General features: G+C 33.4%; 1 protein-coding gene across 2 annotated transcripts in view; it reads right to left on the bottom strand.

Moving 5' to 3' along the window:
* plekho2 (pleckstrin homology domain containing O2) overlaps positions 1 to 18561 on the bottom strand; it is a 189209-nt gene that overhangs the window by 41243 nt on the left and 129405 nt on the right. Inside the window, exon 1 of one of the 2 annotated variants that reach the window (XM_087260601.1) lies at positions 2735 to 3003. The exons of the other annotated variant lie outside the window; for it this stretch is intronic. Within the exon in view, the coding sequence (XP_087116727.1) occupies positions 2735 to 2743 (9 nt within the window). The 5' untranslated portion in view covers positions 2744 to 3003. Of the gene's footprint in view, positions 1 to 2734; positions 3004 to 18561 lie in introns of those variants that run through there. 2 annotated transcript variants of the gene reach the window in all.

Below are 18561 nucleotides of genomic sequence, written 5' to 3'. Positions count from 1 at the left end.
TAAAAAAATGATAGACAGATGGACACACAGAAAGATTAAAAACGACAGAGAGATAGACAGGCAGACATATGAAGACAGATAGACAGAATGACAGAAAGATAGAAAACAATGATAGACAGATAAAGAATGATAAACAGAGATTGAAAGAAAAGGAATAACAGACACAGAATGAAACAGACAGACAAAAAGAATGACAGACAGCGAAAAGAATGACTGACAGACAGAAAAGAATGACTGACTGACTGACTGACAGACAAACAGACAGAAAAGAATGACAGACAGACAGACAGAATGACTGACTGACTGACTGACTGACTGACTAACATACAGACAGAAAAGAATGACAGACAGACAGAAAAGAATGACAGACAGAAATATATGACAGACAAGCAGAAGAAAAACAATGACAAACAGACAGATAAAAAAAGAATGACAGACAGACAAATGGAAAAGAATGACAGACAGACAGAAAAGAATGACAGACAGACAGACAGACAGGAAAAAGTCACACAGGCAGACAGAAACAGAATGACTGACAGACAAACAGAAAAAAATGACAGACAGACAGACATACAGAAAAGAATGACAGAGAAACATTAAAAATAAACAAAAATGATAGACAGACAGACAAAAAAAAATGACAGACGGATAGAAAAGAGTGACCAACAAAGAAAAGAACGACAGACAGACAAAAAATGAATAACAGACAAACAAAAGAATGACAGACTGAGAAAAATATGATAGACAAACAGACAAAAGCAATGACAGACAAGCAGAAAAAGAATGACTAACAGAAAGACAAGAATGACAGACAGACAGAAAAGAATGACTAACAGACAAAAAAGAATGACAGACAGATAGAAAATAATGACAGACAGACAGACAGACAGACAGACAGACAGACAGACAGACAGACAGACAGACAGACAGAAAAGAATGACAGACAGACAGACAGACAGGAAAAAGTCACACAGGCAGACAGAAACAGAATGACTGACAGACAAACAGAAAAAAATGACTGACAGACAGACAGACATACAGAAAAGAATGACAGAGAAATATTAAAAATAAACAAAAATGATAGACAGACAAAACCAAATGACAGATGGATAGAAAAGAGTGACCGACACAGAAAAGAACGACAGACAGACAAAAAATTAATAACAGACAAACAAAAGAATGACAGACTGAGAAAAATATGATAGACAAACAGACAAAAAGCAGTAACAGACAAACAGAAAAAGAATGACTAACAGACAGAAAAGAATGACAGACAGACAGAAAAGAATGACTAACAGACAGACAGATAGAAAAGAATGACTAACAGACAGACAGATAAGAATGACAGCCAGAAAAGAATGACAGACAGACAGATAAGAATAACAGACAGGCAGAAAAGAATGACAGACAGACAGATAAGAATAACAGACAGACAGAAAAGAATGACAGACAGACAGCCAGAAAAGAATGACTAACAGACAGACAGATAAGAATGACAGACAGACAGACAGACAGACAGACAGATAAGAATGACAGACAGACATAAAAGAATGACAGAAAGACAAACAGAAAAAGAATGACTAACAGACAGACAGATAAGAATGACAGACAGACAGACAGACAGACAGGGAAAAATGTCAGAAAGGCAGCCAGAAAAAGAATGACTGACAGACAAACAGAAAAAAATGACAGACAGACAGACAGACACACAGACATACTGCCAGACAGAAAAGAATGACGGACAAAAATAAAGAATAAACAAATATGATAGATAGACAGACAGACGGGTAGAAAAAAATGACGGACAGAAAATAATGAGACTGATAGATAAAGATTTTCCCTACAGACTATCACAGTGGCCATTTGTCTGTGTGTTTTTTGTCAAACCCTGTGGTTCGAAATGTGCGCATGTTCTTCCTTCTTACATTGTTTATTTCAGTTTAAATTATTATGATATTGTGTTTCTATCCTTTATTTTGGATGCTATTGTAGTTTTATATTTGTATTCCTCTTTCAAGCTTAGGCAATATTCTATCATTAACAGTCATGCAAATAAAGCAATTCTGAATTGAAGTGAATTAGATAAAGAAGAATAGACAGAAATGATAGACAGATCGAAAAGTGACAGAACGACAGACAGAAACACAAAAAAATGAGATATTTAAAGAATGATAGACAGACAGATAGAACAAGAATGACAGACAGACCGAAAAAGACAAAAGGACAAATAGAAAAAGAATGATAGAATGACAGACAGACAGAGATAGATAGATAGATAGATAGATAGATAGATAGATAGATAGATAGATAGATAGATAGATAGATAGATAGATAGATAGATAGATCTTTCAGAATAGGAGACAGTTATCTCGAGAGGGGCGTTGGATGCTGCTAAAGTGCTTCACTTCCTGGTACAGATCTAAAGCAACATCATCTCGATCTGATGAACAGTAATAAATCTTCCTAAATAAATTACTCTAAATGACTTCACGACGAGTGTCAACACAGAAACACGCTTCAAATAAACAAGTGATGCGATCTCCACCATTACAACATGCACCAACACTTTCCTATCGCGTCTTGAATAACAGAATCAGCACTGAACTGAGTCAAAGTTAAAGACAAGTGAGTTTTGCTGAAGCACGCAACAAGCTTTGAAAGATTGTTTGGCATAATGTCCCTCAGCTATCATGTGACATTTCTGCAGTAGATTAAAAAAGGACGAAATACTCACATCTTCCATGTTATAAAAACAAAGATCCCGTTATGCGCAGGAGAAAAAAGGCTCGACGCAGGACTTTATCTCGGGTTAAAACTGTTGATCGCTCTTCGTCTCAACTTTCCCACATTCAACATGACGATGAAGAAGAAGAAGGAGAAAAAAACAAGGAACTGCGTACGACGAGCTGAAATGTAACGGGACTCTGCTGCTCTTTTTCCTCTTTCGACTTCTGCAGCAGCTACAAGTTTGAGGCTTGAAAAAAAAAAAGTTTGGTTTCCGGTAAGTCCCCAAAAGCCTCTGCCTCTGCCAAAAAGAGACACCAGGGCCGCGTCTCAAAGCGCAGTGTGATGACTATCTAGACAGCCTCGAAACGCCAGGAATTCCGTCGATAAACTTTCGCCCTCTCACACAAAAAATGTAGAGCGCGAGGTCTGAAGTGACTTTACGGGGAATTATGATTTGAATGGAATTTGTATTTCAGGTTTCATTTCGGCGCCTCTAACAACTCGACTGTTGAAACAAGTATTATCAGAGCTAGCCTATTCATTTATGTATTTGTATTGTTAGCTTTTCTTCTTGAAATTAACTAAAAGTTTGCCAAGTGATTTGAGTATCACAAAATACTAGTTGTAAATAGTGTTTTTGAACCATTATAGTGTATAACAGGCTTACTTTACAGTGTTTACATCATGAATGCTAATAAATAATATATCACAAACGTTTTAGCACTAGAACAGGCATGTTCTAGTGCTTTGTGTGATTTACTTATTTTTAATCTGTTGATTTCAATGCTTAATGTAATTTTTGCACATTTTCTTTAAGTGCTTTAAGCATTATCAATGTCTTAAAAAAATGGAAAATTTTGTAATTGTGTCTGGTTTAATATCAGTAGTACTAAGTACAATAGAGTTTTATTTAATTTTTTTTTATCTCAACAATATGCAGGTCAGGCACTTAAATTAGTTCTGTACATGTATGTTCATGTGCTTTGTCATTTCAAATGTTTTTTCTTAAAATAAGATAATTTGAATGATTGGAATGTAATGTTTTTACACATTTAAAAAAATGTTTTAAGCATCTTCAATGTTTTAAATAGTGTTTATTTTGTTAATATTGTGTAATCGTGTCTTTTTTATGTCAATAGTACTAAAATATATATAATGTTAATCGAATTATATGATAAACTATTTAGGACAAAATTAAAAGGTTTAAAGTAGTTAACTGTTTACTTAGTTTTTTACAGTAATTAACCATTTTCAGACACTACGGTAACATGATGTAAACTGATTTACGGTTGTAAACTGTAAATCTCAAATACAGAGTTGCCAGTAAGTTACTGTAAAAACCCTTTGAAATGTCTAACAGTGTAGAAGGAATCACTGAATTAAAACATCAAGTTATTAGTTTAATATTTTGACATTATAGTTTAATAGTTAATTTTTGTAGTGTATTTAAATGTATTAGTTTTGTTAAATGGATGTCAAGTGACTTCTGAGTACCATCCCACGTGAAAATAATACTTTAGTAATGGTAAATACTAAAGCGTTTTTGAACCATACTAAAGTGTATAATGCTGTATATAATAGTGTTTACAACTCTTTGTTAATGAATGCTCCAGCATACTGTAGTATTTTGCTATCATGAACTAATAAACTGTAATAAATACCATAGTATACTTCAGCTTTTACCACACTATACTGTGGTTTATTGTAGAATTCATTCATTCTCCTTCAGCTTAGTCTTTATTTCAGAGGTCGCCACAGTGGAATGAACCACTAACAATTCCATTGTATGTATAAAGCGGCGGATGCCCTTCCAGCCACAACCCAGTATTGGGAAACATTCATACACTCACACGCGCATACACTACAGAGAATTTAGCTTATCCAATTAACCTATAGCAGGGGTTCCCAAACCTTTGACCCCCAAAATGACAATGCCAGTGACTCGGGACCCCCAAAATCCTCTGAGGTGGTTATAAATACAGAAACCTTACACCCAAGTCTACTTTTCGTTGAATTTTTTAATGTATGTCAGTGCTGTAAATGTGCCGGTAAGTTTAATCGAGTGATATAAAATCAATCTGCTGCATCTAAAGGCTGATTTATACTTCTGCGTCAAGCACACACGTATGCTACGGCGCAGCATATGCGTCGACGCATAGCCCTACGCCGCGGCTGTCGGCGTCGCTGACGTGCACCGCTCAAAAAATGTAACTACATGTCGTAACAATGCATAGTGCAAGCTCTGTGATTGGTCGGCTTGGTAGCGCTGACGAGTCTGGGCGGGTCCGAGAGCGGCGTGATTGGCACGACCCCGATGGAGCGATTGTTTACAAGTGTGGAGTCCCGTGAAGGAGCTCTGGATGGAAAGTTTTGTTTTGTGTTTACCTCATCGTTAAAGTTGTTGCACGTCCACCAGTTCCTGCCTCAAAATGAGCGAGTTTGAGCCAATTGTACATCCCGGAAGCGTTCAGAAAGAACAAAACACCAGCGAAGAAACTCGACACAGAGACACATTAACGCCTCACTGCCAACTAGCGTTTTGGAAGTGTTATTGCAGACCAACAGAGACAGCGCACAGAAGTATAAATGCACAGCTACGCGCGTTGCATGCGCCGTTGGTTAAGCTGGTCACTTGACGCAGAAGTATAAACCAGGCTTAACGGTATTGCTGTGTCTTTAATATAATGTTATTACCCTAGCGGTCGCAATCCAATAGAACTAGTAACTATAAGCTACTATAGGAACTATATAGTATACAGTTACTATAAACTACAATTTTTTCGCTGGATTATGGATAAAATATGGTAATGCTTATGGTTTAATAAAAATAAATACATTTTTGCAAATCACCAGGCGACCACCCTTCATTGTACCGCGACCCCTCGGGGGGTCCCAACCCCCACTTTGAGAGCCACTGACTTATAGCGCATGTCTTTGGACTGTGGGGGAAACCGCAGCATCCTGAGAAAACCCACACCAACACAGGGAGAACATGTAAACTCCACACAGAAATGCCAACTGGCCCAGCCAGGACTCAAACTAATGACCTTCTTGCTGTGAGGAGACAGTGCTAGCCACTGAGCCACCGTGACGCCCCATTTTGTAGTACACCCTATAATTTTTTAGTGTTTAGAAATGTCACGATCACCAGCGATCATAACTCCATAGATCGCTGGAATTCACTTACTGACTACAAATCCGCCACTTTATGGACTACATCTCCATACATGCACTCACACACACGTTCTACATCCTAACTGATTGCACAGACACCACCGGAGGATTGTCAAGGACTGATTACACACTACTTAAGCAGCACACACATTCACTCCAGTCGCCGGGTCTTGTTATCTGTTCTAGTGACATTACAAGCGTTTCCTTTGTCTGCCTTAACCGTGTTTTTGATCCTTGCCACGTTTATTTGTTTAATTCTGTTTGCTGCCTGCCTCTGACCATCTGCCTGCCTACTGACTACAATTCTGGACTGCCTGTATACCTCTGTTTGTCCATGTTAACCACTGCTTGCCTATGGATGGTAATATACAAGTTATTATACAGTTTCAGTTAACTTACGACTTAACTTAAGACCTGTTGCTCACCATAGCTCGCTCCTGTCACAGAAGGCAGTCCATTCCAACCGTGCGAAAATTTAATGGGCGTGGCCAACCTGTGACCTCATTTAAGATTGACCAATAGAATAAGGTGTTTCAGAAGATCCCGCCCACTGAGCTGTAGTTTTCAACTTGCAAAACTGTTCAACTCAAAAGCATTTTATTTGAAATCTTTTATTTTTTAATAGCATTGTACGCAGGCCCGGATTGGCTAATCGGGAGGACCGGGAGAATACCCGGTGGGCCGGTCCGTTTTTGGCCGCGAGGGCCGGTGTCCCTAGCTCCAGAATCTGTTGCTCTCAGCAGTCACATTTTTAATATTATTTATTTATTTACTTGACCACAGCCTTCTTTTTCATTATTTTACCGCAGCTCTGCTCTTTTTATATATAACCAGCCTGCAGGTTAATGATAATATAACTCAGATGAGTCACACCTCAATATGCAACTGTTGTGGCCCAGTGGATAACACGATAAACTACGACGCTGCCGACCTGGGTTTGATCCTCGTCTGAGTATGTTTTTCTTTTTTCATTTTTATTGTTAAGACATATAAGACTATAATAATTACATTTGAAGTTCTAAAGCAGCTGTTTTCTCAAAAAAAGACGTGATAGTGTCATTAGAAACTGAATTGGAATGACCTTATTTTAATATAGTCAGTCGTGAACTGAGGTGGGCCGGTCTGAGGCTTGAAACTCCAGGGCTGAAAAGGAGTCCCACTCCGGCCCTGATTGTACCTTATTTTGATCAAACACTTCATGTTTGTTTGAATAATAAAGACACAAAAGTAACCCCATGGGTTCAAAACTTTTCAACTCACAAGTGTAAGCTGAGAAAATATTATATACTTTTCCTTCTATGCTAATGAAGGACTACTGAGACATTCCAAGCATGGGATGGGTCCTCCTGGTGAGGCAGAGTTCCTCACAGCTCCGATACACATCTCTGCCATTTGCTTGCAGTAACCATGTGCTCTTCACCATACACAATTCATCTGCTTGTGTTCTTCTTTCAGATAACTTTGTCATGTTTGGTGTCATTTGACAGTTTATGACTTCAGTGTTGTAGTGATGAAATCAACAGAGACATTGGTTAATTGTATTTCAATCTACAACATATTTGCTGCGTCATGACCTGAGGAGAGTATGTTAATGTTCTTCTCCCCCACTTTATCTCCTCAACTTTGCTCTCATGTCCAGCTGGTTTTGGGGGTTGGTTTTCACTCATGTTTGACAATGCTTTGCTCAGGGTATAATAATGAAAGGTAACTGTTGATTTGGGAGAATGACTTTTACTCTGCATCTCCCGCACACCAGTGCGTAGCCTCATACGCTAACAAAGGCAGTTTCACTGTCTTTGTTGCTCAGCAGTGCATATGTTACAGCTAATTTCTTTTTACAGTATCTTAGTTTGTTTCATTCTAATGCAGGGGTTCTCAAACTGTGGTACGTGTACCACTAGTGGTACGCAGGCTTTCTTCTAGTGGTACGCGGAGGAATGAAATATGTCATGTACATGCTACATATATATTCAAAATGTATTAAAAATGAATATACCATATGATATATAGCATATATTTGTGAGGTAATCCGCAACGTTTTTTTTTTACTTTGCAGAGCTGTAGCTGCTTTACTGGGCCTACTACGCTACTGTATTTCAATACTGCTCATTTTGGTGGTACTTGGAGAGACAATTTTTTTCTGAGGTGGTACTTTATGAAAAAACTTTGAGAACCACTGTTCTAATGTCTGTATATTTAAACATGTAACTTAATAAACAACTTTGCCTGCTTTAAGACGTAGAGATTCTTTCTCTTTATCAATGATGATAACAACTTTAATGGAGTCAGATAAATTACAATGGAGTCAGATAAATAATGGATTTAAACACGCCATCCTTTAACTGCTTTCTGTTTCCGACTATTGGTTCAGAATAGCAGCGTAAGTTTCAAGCCTTACACAAGCAAAACATTTCAAATTGCAAGCAAAGATTCTAGATGTGCAATAAATGACAGCAGAAAAGAGAGCAAAATTAACGAGTGTGCAATGGAAATTGTGGTAACTGCATACTATTTTTTTTTAATTAAACGTGTTTTTATTTGAAATCTTTTATTTTTTAATTGCTACATACTTAATTTTTCTTTAAAACTAAACCTTTTTGATTGAATAATAAAGAAACAAAACTAACTCCATACTTGCCTGACCTCGCTGATAAACCTGCATGTGGATCCACAGCTCTGTTGTCAGTGTCACTCCCCTGGTTACAAGAAAAAAGTAATATGTTACAATGCTAAGCCTATCTTACGCTTTTAAAATAATGCAAAATACCATATTACACACTGTCACTTTACTTTCCTTAAAAAGTAACTACAGTATGTAACACATTTAGTTACAAAAAAAGACCTCAGACTGTAATACATTACTTTTTTTCCAACAGTATTACTAGAGCAACTTTAGAATTACCACAATGGATTAGTACTTTACTATAGTATGGCTCAGAAACAATATTTACTATCAATTGCTATATACAGTACAATTAAAACTAAAAACAATGTGGGACTGTATGAAAATAAAAGATGGAACATTTGTGGTGACTGTAATGTCACAAAATAAACACATTAAAGCAAACTTGTGTAAACCGCACTTTCTATCGCATTCAGTACATAATGACACTTTCATGAGAACCCAAGAACTTGCAATGACAGCTTGTGAAGCCCTAAAAGGCTCTTTGGTAGGATAGATTTGACGATTTTATTGCATCAGTCAATTAATTAAATGTTATTATAAATGTATATTAAAGGGATAGTTCACTCAAAACTAACATACTGACAATATTTACTCACACTTGACCTGTTCCAAAACAGGTTGAATTTTTCTGCTCATCTTTAAAACACAAAAGAAGATATTTTGAAGAATGTTGGAAAGCTGCAACCATTGACTTCCATTGTATTTGATAATAGATTTCAGGGGTTAACATTCTTCAAAATATCTTCTTCTGTGTTCTAAAAACTAAAACTGAAGTCAAGGGTGAACAAAGGATGACAATGTAATCTTTGCATTTGTATATTGTCAGCGTACATATAGGCAAAAAAGAAATGATAAATAAAAATGCACATGACCTGAGTAGGAATTTGTAATGTTTATACAACAGTGTATACCATTTCTGCCTCTGTTGAGGTTTTAAAAAGCACATCTGATGGACACTTACCTTTTCATGATGCCACATAAAGCGACAGAGGAGTAGTGAAATATTGGCTGTCTATGGGAAGAAATAAAGAACAAAACAAACATAGCAAAACACAAAACACAGTGTAACACAAAAATATAATGTAAATATAATGCACAGGCATAAATGCATTTGCATGATGCAAATGCAAAGTAAGAATAGCACAACTAGAACATAAATAGTTTGCTTTGCTAAAAATTTAAAACAATTTTTATGGTCACTGTAATGTTATGAAACCAAATCAGTGTGTATATAATTTTTTTTTTTGACATTTTTGTGTCTTCAAAAACTCATAATTTGCTAAATTCTCTCTCTCTTTCTCTCTCTCTCTCTCTCACACACACACACACACACACACACACACACACACACACACACACACACACACACACACACACACACAAAACGCTGTCCAGGTTGTGTGTCCAAGCTCACCAACTATGTTGCTGATTTTTTTTTTATACAATAACTACATAATCAACATAAACATTTGCATTTCTCTAAATTAGAGGCCCAAAATCCCGAAGGCAAAGCTCTTCATCTTCATACTTCTATACACACTTTGGTTTTAGTCTTTTCTCACACAGTATATTAATTATTGTAAAATTTACAGTAACTTGCTGGCAATTTTGGTTCACAAATAAGACGGTAAATTTACAAGCGCTATAAACGATTAATAACAATTTAAGGTAAAAATTACAGTAACTTGCAATTTTGGTTGTAAGGTTGTAAATTTTCAAGCACACTGCAAATTAATAATTACAATTTACTGTAAAATTTACAGTCGCATACATATTTGGTTGCCAGTAAGACTGTACATTTACAAGCACACTGCAAATTAATAATTACAATTTACTGTATAATTTACAGCAGTTACTGGCAATTTTGGTTGTCAGTAAGATTGTAAATTTACAAGCGCACCATAAATTATGTAAAAATTTACAGTACCTTACTGGCAATTTTTGTTGCCAGTAATCATGTAAATTTACAAGCGCATTGTAAAATATTAATTACAATTTACTGTAAAATCTACAGTAACTTACAATTTTGGTTGCCAGTAACACTATAAATTTACAAGTGCACCGTAAGACTGTACATTTACAAGCACACTGCAAATTAATCATTACAATTTGTAGTATAATTTACAGCAGTTACTGGCAATTGTGGTTGCCCGTGAGTCTGTAAATAAATAATTACAATTTTCTGTAAAATTTACAGTAACTTACTGGCAATCTTGGTTGCCAGTAAGACTGCAAATTTACAAGCACACAGTAAATTAATGATCACAATTTACTGTAAAATGTACAGTAATTTACTGGCACTTTTGGTTGCAAGTAAAACTAAATTTAGAGGGACGCTGTAAATCGACAATTACAATTTACTGTATAATTTACAGTAACGTACTGACAATATTGGTTGCCAGTAAGACTGCAAGCACACTGAGAATTAATAATTACAATTTACTGTAAAATATACACAGTAACTTACTGGCAGTTTTGGTTGCCATTATAACTGTACATTTTACAAGCACACTAAATTAATAAATTAAATTTACATTAACCTACTGGCCATTCTGGTTGCCAGAAATACTATTAATTTACAAGTACACTGTAAATTAATAATCACAACTTACTGTCAAATTTACAGTGACTTACTGGCCATGTTGGTTGCCAGCAAGAAAGATTTAGTTTTAATTTAGTTAAAATTTAGTTTTAATTTTGGTTGCCAGTCTAACTGTAAATACACAAAACCAAAACTGCCAACAAGTTACTGTAAATTTTACGGTACTTTTTTTTTTTTTACAGAGCAATTTAAACACATAACAATCACATTATAGTACTTATTATAATAATATTAATACCATCTGACACAAATAAATGAAACTGAAGTCAAATCTGGAGCAGTTCTCTGTCCTCAGCATGTTCCTCTTTTGACTCTTTCTGTTGATGAGGGTTTGGTCAGCGCAGGGCTTTCAGGCTAAATTCTCATAAATGTGAAAACACTTCTTTTTTTCTAACAAACACACACACACGCATGCCCACACACACGCACACTATAATACTCCAGATGGAAGGCAGAAACCAAGCTTCTTTTGCACTGTATGGAACAAAATCAATGGCAAAAGTATTGAATTAAAAAACTTGTTAAATAGCACTAACTGAAAAAAAATACACAGAATTAACAAGTTCTTGCATTTTATTGACTTGAATTCCAGGGTTTTTATTTTTAGGTTAAAAAATTTAACATATCTGTTTATTTAAGCTGTGAATATTTCAACTAAATTATTTCAAACACGTTTTCATATTCATAAAATTCAATAATTCACATTCAATTTCCAGATTTCACTTACAAAATATTCAATACCCTTTAAAAATACGATGTACTGTATATTCACAAGGCAATTTTCAGTTAGTTTTATTCCACTTCAAATATTGTTTATTCTGTATATTATTTGATTCGTGCTATTCAACAAGCTTTTTAACTCAACACTTTTGGCATTGATTTTGTTCCATACGCTGCAACTAATGATCAACAGTAAAATTTACAAATGTTACCTGCTCCCAACAGGGAAAACCAGCAAGAATGCATGATTATACACCGTCATGGCTTTGCAATCAAAAATGCCATCATGATGGAAGCCAATAGGGCAAAAACAGCAAAGCTATAGTCAATTTGCCCAGAGTGTATTGTTGATTTTTTGAAAAATTGTTAAAGCATTCTGTGTCAAAATAAGATTTGTCACCAAAAAAACAATTCCCTCTGCTGAAACACAGAGAAAACCGTGGCCAAATTGAGACTCCCTAGAGTGGCTGAAAACATCCACAAGGGTTAAGTATCCATGTTCAAGTATTTAGCCAAAATAAAAATCTTAATTTAGATTGTGCTTTGATTGCATAAGCCGGTCAGAGGATAGTTGCACTCGGGCGTTCAGAGCACAATGTGTTGTAACCAAATAGGAAGAGGATGCAACCAGTTTCCTCAAAAATCACACATCAGATAAAAAGCACAATAACAGGCGATGGGGGAATTCACTACATCTTATTAAAGGCCTCGACCTTATAGTGAGCACTGGAAACTTGAACAGCTTTTTTAATGCACGCCTTAAACGACCACTCAGTTTCAGTTCTGATGACCAAATAAAGGCAGATGATTTCCTGACCATGTAGGATATTCATTTTAAGAACTTTAAATGTCACCCAAAACCAAAATGAGCAAATAAACCAATGAATAGCATTGAAAGTGACAGAATATGTGCATACATTAAGAGCCTTTTTTCTGCCTTGCTCTACATTTCCGCCTGAGCCACACCACTCAAACCACACCATCACCCCATAGAGAATACATCTACACTGTTTAAAACCACAGGCCTTTGTTTTTAGCCTCACATTTCTTTTCCTCGGATGATTGACGCTGCTTTTGCGCACACACAAATAACAGAATGTCCGATGTTTGTCGGGTCTTAAAGGTGATATTTTAGCAATGCGATGCAGCTTGACTTGTAGAAAGTGTGAAGAGGGAGGAGTTCCTGTGAAACTACCACACATTAACGTTTAACCGAGCAAACTGGGCAACAAACAATCATTGACTAGATATATTTGCTGCTGGGCGGCCATTTGAGTATCTCTTAAACTTGCTTGTACACATTTTCCAACACATACATTTTTTTAGCACATTAAACTTTTGTGGAAACATATAGAAGCGTGATCATGTGAAAATAATGTGCAGTGATGTGAAGCCGCACCCATCCGCTGTGACAGACAGACCCTCCTTTATTTTTTCGGTCTCCAGTTTTTGAAGCACACTGCGCCCCCTATTGGTCATTACAATCAATGTTTCATTGAAAATACACTCACACTGGCATCTTCATTAGGTGCTAGTTCCTCTTTTTGCCTTCAAAATAGTTTTAGAGGCAGGTCACCATAAAATGGAAACTGCTATTAATTACTCATCCTCTACTTGTTTACTTCTACTAAACACAAAAGAAGATGCTGGAGAAAAAACAGACATTGACTTATTTTTGTTCTGTAGATGTCAATGGCTGCTTTTTCAACATTTTTTCAGAATATCTTGTTTTGTGTTCTACAGAAGATATAGAAATAAACATTATCACACAAGGATGTGTGTATTTATGCATAATATACTGGGTATAGACAAAATATGTAAGAGAATGGGAACACTTTTGATGACACCTTTTCATAACACCTTTATAACCATGATATGACATGCTTATGACTAAAGTCATTAGTAATTTGCTCAGTTATGTCATTTAAAATGTAAAGATGCAAACTTGACATAAACAAATACATCATAACTTGCCTTTTGTCAAGAACCTGTCATAAATATGACTGTCATGAGGCCTTGATAATCAGTAAAAGTGTCAATACACTGTCGACTTATTTTATAACAGCGTCATCAATTTTAAATACATTTTAATGACAAACTTAATTTGTACCTTGTTGAGGTAAAAAAAAAAGAATGACACTGTTATAAAAGTCATAAAATTATTGTTATAATTGCCTTATGACAATCATGTTTATGACAGATTTATGACAAGTTATGTTGTCTTCATAATGTCAAGTATGTCAAGTTGTCATCCTTTAATTAAAAATGACACAACTGAGAGAATTACAAAAGCTGTCATATGCACTTATAAAAGCTCGATTATATTCATGTGACATGTCCTAATAAGCATGCATTTATATATATATATATATATATATATATATATATATATATATATATATATATATATATATGTATACATATATATATATATATATATATATATATGTATATATATATATATATATATATATATATATATATATATGTATATATATATATATATATATATATGTATATATATATATATATGTATATATATATATATATATATATATATATATATATGTATATATATATATATGTATATATATATATATATGTATATATATGTATATATATGTATATATATATATATATATGTATATATATATATATATATATATATATGTATATATATATATATATATATGTATATATGTATATATATATATATATATATGTATATATATGTATATATATATATATATATGTATATATATATATATGTATATGTATATATATATATATGTATATATATATATATATATATATATGTATATATATATATATATATATATATGTATATATATATGTATATATATATATATATATATATATATATATGTATATATATATATATATATGTATATATATATGTATATATATATGTATATATATATATATATATATATATATATATATATATATATATATATATATATATATATAGTGTTTGTTGCCTATGCAAGTTTAAGGAAAAACACATAATAACTTGACTTCTAGTTGATCATTTGGCATCAGAAGTGGCTTTTATTAAAGGCAAATACCTCTAGATTACGCTAATTTCACCAAAATAAAATATGATCATGCCTTGACTTTAAATTATTTAATCAGGACAGTAAGGTCTGACTTTGCTTAGACAAAAGTCTTGTCACTGAACAGAAATAAAGAATAGAATACAAAGTCATGCTGCAGCGGAAAAAGAGTTCATATTGTGTCTGACTCCCATGAGCTTGGAGGACTGCATCCATACATCTCTGCAATGACTCAAATCACGGATTAATAAAGTCATCAGGAATGGCAAAGAAAGGGCTCTTGCAGGACTCCCAGAGCTCATCAAGATTCTTTGGATTCATCTTCAATGCCTCCTCCTCCATCTTACCCCAGACAAACTCAATAATGTTCATTTCTGGTGACTGGGCTGGCCAATCCTGGAGCACTTTGACCTTCTTTCCTTTCAGGAACTTTGATGTGGAGGCTGAAGTATGAGGAGGAGCGCTATCCTGCTGAAGAATTTGCCCTCTCCTGTGGTTAGTAATGTAATGGGCAGCACAAATGTCTTGATACCTCAGGCTACCGATGTCGCCATCCACTCTGCAGATCTCTCACACACCCCCATGCTGAATGTAACCCCAAACCATGATTTTTCCTTCACCAAACTTGACTGATTTCTGTGAGAATCTTGGGTTCATGCGGGTTCCAGTAGGTCTTCTGCAATATTGGTGATGATTGGGATGCAGTTCAACAGATAATTCATCAACCTTCTGCCACTTTTCCACATGATCAATTAAAAGTCAAGTTATTATTTGTTGCTCTTACAACTGAGGTGGACGACAAGACTTTTGTCAGGTAGGTAGGTAGGTAGCTACACAGACAAACAGACACACCGATATAGACACAGACAGAATGCTTGAAAATGTCAAAGACAAAAGTAAAACACCAACAAAAAGGATTTCACTCTCATACTTTTGAATGAGATTTATTTAAATAGGACATTTTTTATAAGAATGGTTATAACACAGGAAAGCCACCGTATACGAACATTTCTCTAAATCAGAGACTGTTCATTTTTTATTCATATATTCACGCTTTGGTGAAGAAATCTCATCTGTCAGCACAGGCAACATTTTCTGTTCCTCAAGTTTTTTTTTTCTTTTTTCTCCATTTATCCATCGAAGGATCAATAAAACATGAGCACAAGCTCCAGACGCCGATCATGGAGGCCATAAAATGTGACAGAGTTAGTAGAAGCTGCTGTAAACTACCATACAAACCGAGAACATATGCAAACGTGTTTGAGAATGACGACCATGCATTCAAACTGGGTGAAGAAATGATGTAAAGAAAGTAATAAAAGTGATCTGCGAGTAAGTGTTCACGGAAAAAAAAGATAATAATATTAAAATAAAACAACGGGTGTCACATTTGCTCACACACTGAACTGAACAACTCCCGCCATTTCTGATATTAGTGTAAACACAGCGCTCATATTTGCCCTTTTAGTTAAACAGAAAAGGCCAATGTGTGTTCATAACAGCCAGACTTGACCATGCAAGGTTTGGGTTTTATCCGCTTGATGGTCAGTACCAATAAGTCTCGTAACCACTTGGCATTAGAACAGTGCTTTCGATATACCATCTGCCTTCTCACGCTATAAAAGGTGCATACGTTTTCAAAAAAATTATAAAAATGAACAGGTAAAAGCATTTGAGACTTTAGTTGTTAGTGAGTGAATGTCACTCAAAGTTTGCTCTCATGGAACATCTGGTAGTGTGTTTGATATAACAGCTGTTTTAAAGAGACACAATGCATCAACGCAAACATCAACTAAGACGAGATGGTTCATCATAAAAAAAAAGAAGAAAAAGGTATGAGTGCGTGCTCCTGTTGATCGTAGCTCAAAAGCAAAACTTGTTCACTTTCAGAACTGCATGTGTAGATGAGAGCCATTTGCTGAATCTCATGTAAACGTTGATGAATATTTAAGGGTCATATTTCACCACAAAAACTTATAAGAAATTTTTTGTAAGTATTTTTTTACTTTTTATTTTATAATAATAATAATAATAATAATAATAATAATAATAATAATAATAATTATTATTATATTAGTTATTATGTTAAAAATAATAGCAAATTAGCAATAATAACAAATATAATTACAATTTTTATAATAATCAATAATATTTATCACATTTGTATGTAATAAATAATAAAATATGTAGTATAAAATAATAATAATATATAATAACATGCAAATGTAATAAATATTACTGATTAAATTAAATAATAATTATATTAATTATATTACAAAATACAATACAAATATATAAATGTATATTATTTTAAAATAATAATTAATATATTTTATTATTCGAATAATTTACTAATCAATAATATTTATCACATTTGTATGTAATTATATATTATTATTATTATATTATACATCTGTTATTATATATTACATACAAATATAATATAATTATTATAATCAATAATTATTATATACATTATATAGTAATATAATGATCAATAATTGCATATATCATACATAGTATTATAATGTATATTTTTATTCAATAATTAATAATAATAAAATTAGTAAATATATACAAATGTAATATTTGTTATTTATTTATTGGTATGTATTAATTATTACATAATGTAATAAACAACTGATTAAAATAATAAATAATAATTATATTGATTATTCAAAAAAATATATATACATATTTTAATGAATTATTTAATTCATATTAATTATTATATTAAAAATGTTATAAATAAAATGTATTACATTTATAAATAAATATATATATATATATATATATATATATATATATATATATAGTTATAAATATAATATTATTGATTATTATAATTAATAATTATATACATAATATTAATATATGCAATTATTGATTATTATACAGTATATAATACATAATATGATAATGAACTATTATTAAATTATTTATACAGTATAATTAATAATTATTGATTAATAAATTATGATATATTATAATGATGTTAGATGCAATATTTATAATAATAATTTTATAACAATAAAAAAATGTAATGCAATATTAATAACAAAAATGCACAAATGAATGTAGAAAATAAAGTAGATTTATTGTTATTAAATGAACCAATTTGCTAGTCATTTTGCATTACAGTGACAAAATGTATGTGATTGCCATTAATTTAATTTAATATTACAATTGTACGGCTTCCAAAAATTCATTTTCTTCATGATATCTTTGCAAATATTTATTCAAAAAATGTATTCATTCCCCTTGGGATGAAATATGACCCAGATATTTCTGTGAGAGATTCAGCCAACTCTTCTCTGCATCCATAGTGTATCTGCATGTAATTAAGGCTAGTGTTACCCTGCAGTTACTACGCACCACTAATATGGGACTGCAACATTGGGACAAAAAACAAAAACGAGGCAAATGTGTCACGTGGCCTCTTCTTATATTGTTTTAACACAATCTTGGATATCTGTAAAGAATAAATATTTTTCAACAAACAAAAAAAAAGACACATCCCACTCCATGTTCCATGCACGTGTGCTATTTACAGCTCCAAACTACACGCTTCCCGA

The sequence above is a fragment of the Danio rerio genome, chromosome 7, assembly GCF_052040795.2.
Source record: "Danio rerio strain M-AB ecotype USA chromosome 7, GRCz13ab, whole genome shotgun sequence".
Taxonomy (NCBI): domain Eukaryota; kingdom Metazoa; phylum Chordata; class Actinopteri; order Cypriniformes; family Danionidae; genus Danio; species Danio rerio.
The sequence above is the reverse complement of the archived record's forward strand: the minus strand, read 5'-3'. Positions and strand labels throughout refer to the sequence as shown.